The following is a 2,041-nucleotide window of genomic DNA, read 5'->3' on the forward strand; positions in this document are numbered from 1 at the left end:
ATATCGAATGTATGTTTCTTGTAATAATTTTCGGTCAAAAATGTTTGCTTCATTAGTCCAAAATCACTCGATTTGACGTTGCACGTCATCGCAGTCAGATTGTCCTTAAGTCATATAAATATCATTGAAAATCGCAAATATGATTACACCCTAAAGAGTTTAGCATAACGTGCTGGAATACGTTCAGAATTAATCCAAAAATACAGTCATCAATCGAATATAATTTAAAGGATTTGTGCTTTGATTTTTAATTTTAATCAAATTATTTACAAAATGTTCTCCCTATGTGGTTAGGAATACTGTTCGAAGAATGATTACCATTCAGGCTTGGTACAATTAAAATAAAAATCAACTCGGTGTTTCCATCCCGTCATTGATACGTATTTTATATCCCTATCAATGCCGTCAAATATTGTCGTTGAATATTCGTAGAAATCGTTTATAAATACATGAACGTCTCCCACTAAATTGAATAAAAAGAATAGCAATTATTATTTATTTGTCGCCCATTAAGAATGGAACAATTTGAACTAGGCTAGTAAAATTTTTTTTTTATTTTTTGGAAATTCCGTAATATTGATTGGAATTTCATAATCTGACGTTTTTCTTATTTAGACACTCGATTACAGATAAACTGCTTTGAGGAATTAATACAATCAATATACAAAATTCCACAGTGGATATTGATTGCAGTAGTTTCCCAAAGTGGTTCGGCAATCGATTTTGTGAAAATATCCATAAATTTCAGATTACACTGAATTGACCAACAAAAATTCCCAAAAGTCAACACAATTTTACAGGCTCATTTTGAACACCGTTGCTGACTTACTTGTAGTGATTGTGACATGAATTTTATTCGGCTGACCCGGCGTCAAAATCGTACCCTTCGATTTGGAATGCTCAATTTTACCATCATTACTATCGAAAAATGAATAGAAATTTAGGTTTCGATTTTCACCCAATCCAAGTCCTGTCAATAATGGAAACCAAACAAATTTCATCGATCGAAAAAATAACATTTTATGCATTAAAGGTAAAAAAAAACTATTGTCGACCATACTTACCAATTTCGTAGACTGGAGCTCCCTGCCATAGTTTTGGCGTTGGACTGAATGTTACAAATACTTCTTCGCCAATCGCATAGAGAACCATATTGGCGAGATAATGGGTATTTTCTTCATCAATCGCTTGGACATCTTTCAAATTGAAGTATTCCCTATTCAAATAGTCATAATTGCTTCGGTAAGTACAACCACCAGGTGCTACAATTGGGGATAAAGTTCAATTTTAGTTATTTGAAAAAAAAATTTTTTTTATCATTTATGCCACTTGAAATGTTGACATCAATGGCTTACCGAATTCAGAGCTCATAGCCGACTCAGTGTACAGAAGAAAGTAACAAATTAAAAATACGTTCAACACGATTTCCATATTGCTTTCACATTTATCTCATTAGAGACATGAAAAAATAAATTAATAAAATACTAAATTGTTTTTAAAGTATAAAAAAATCACGGTAAACATTACGTGTTAATTGTGCGAAGTTTATCTCCAGAAACGTCAAAATAGCTGAAAACGTTCCAGTGGAATGTCAATTGAATGACAAGTACTGTCAAATTGAATGTCAGTTTGTGTAAAGTGGTTGCACCACACGATATTCTCAATATTCAATTGGAAAAAAATGAAATCAAATTAGATTATTGATCCAATTCTTATGGTTCCAAAGATAAACTAAAAATTAAACAAAACGTAAGTATAGTTCCGAATTCTTAATAAAGTGTTATTAATTGAAATATTTCTTTTTCATTGAATGTAGTGATAATGAAACGGGAGGATTAGTAATTGAAACCAAACTTCATGCGTTCAAGTACCTATAGCACTGCCGAACCTAATTCGATAAAATGAACTATCTATTTGGAAAAAATTTAGTTGAGTTGTTATTTGAACGAATGTCCAAAATGAAATTTCTCTTCACGATTTTGGTCACTTTTTACTTCATTTCAAATATCGAATTTATATCATCGCGGTAAATCATTCCATA

General features: G+C 31.4%; 1 protein-coding gene across 1 annotated transcript; it reads right to left on the minus strand.

Annotated features, from left to right (window-relative positions):
* Positions 1 to 218: 218 nt before the first annotated feature.
* LOC116351703 lies at positions 219 to 1,579 on the minus strand. Its single transcript, XM_031783837.1, has 4 exons — positions 1,356 to 1,579; positions 1,065 to 1,262; positions 830 to 970; positions 219 to 463 (listed from the first exon to the last, which is right to left on the minus strand). Exons 1-4 carry the CDS (start codon positions 1,429 to 1,431, stop codon positions 315 to 317), a joined length of 564 nt encoding a protein of 187 aa, XP_031639697.1. The 5' UTR covers positions 1,432 to 1,579; the 3' UTR covers positions 219 to 314.
* Between the last annotated feature and the right edge of the window lie 462 nt (positions 1,580 to 2,041).

Source organism: Contarinia nasturtii, unplaced genomic scaffold, assembly GCF_009176525.2.
Source record: "Contarinia nasturtii isolate CC-2019 unplaced genomic scaffold, AAFC_CNas_1.1 Cnas_scaffold_6096, whole genome shotgun sequence".
NCBI lineage: Eukaryota > Metazoa > Arthropoda > Insecta > Diptera > Cecidomyiidae > Contarinia > Contarinia nasturtii.

Excerpts from the sequence above, each read along its gene's own strand:
- LOC116351703 (XM_031783837.1), bottom strand. The coding sequence starts at position 1,431 with ATGGAAATCGTGTTGAACGTATTTTTAATTTGTTACTTTCTTCTGTAC. Across the intron at positions 971-1,064 it reads AGCTCCAGTCTACGAAATTG|GACTTGGATTGGGTGAAAAT; the intron begins GTAAGTATGGTC and ends CATTATTGACAG. Across the intron at positions 464-829 it reads TCATGTCACAATCACTACAA|TGGGAGACGTTCATGTATTT; the intron begins GTAAGTCAGCAA and ends TATTCAATTTAG.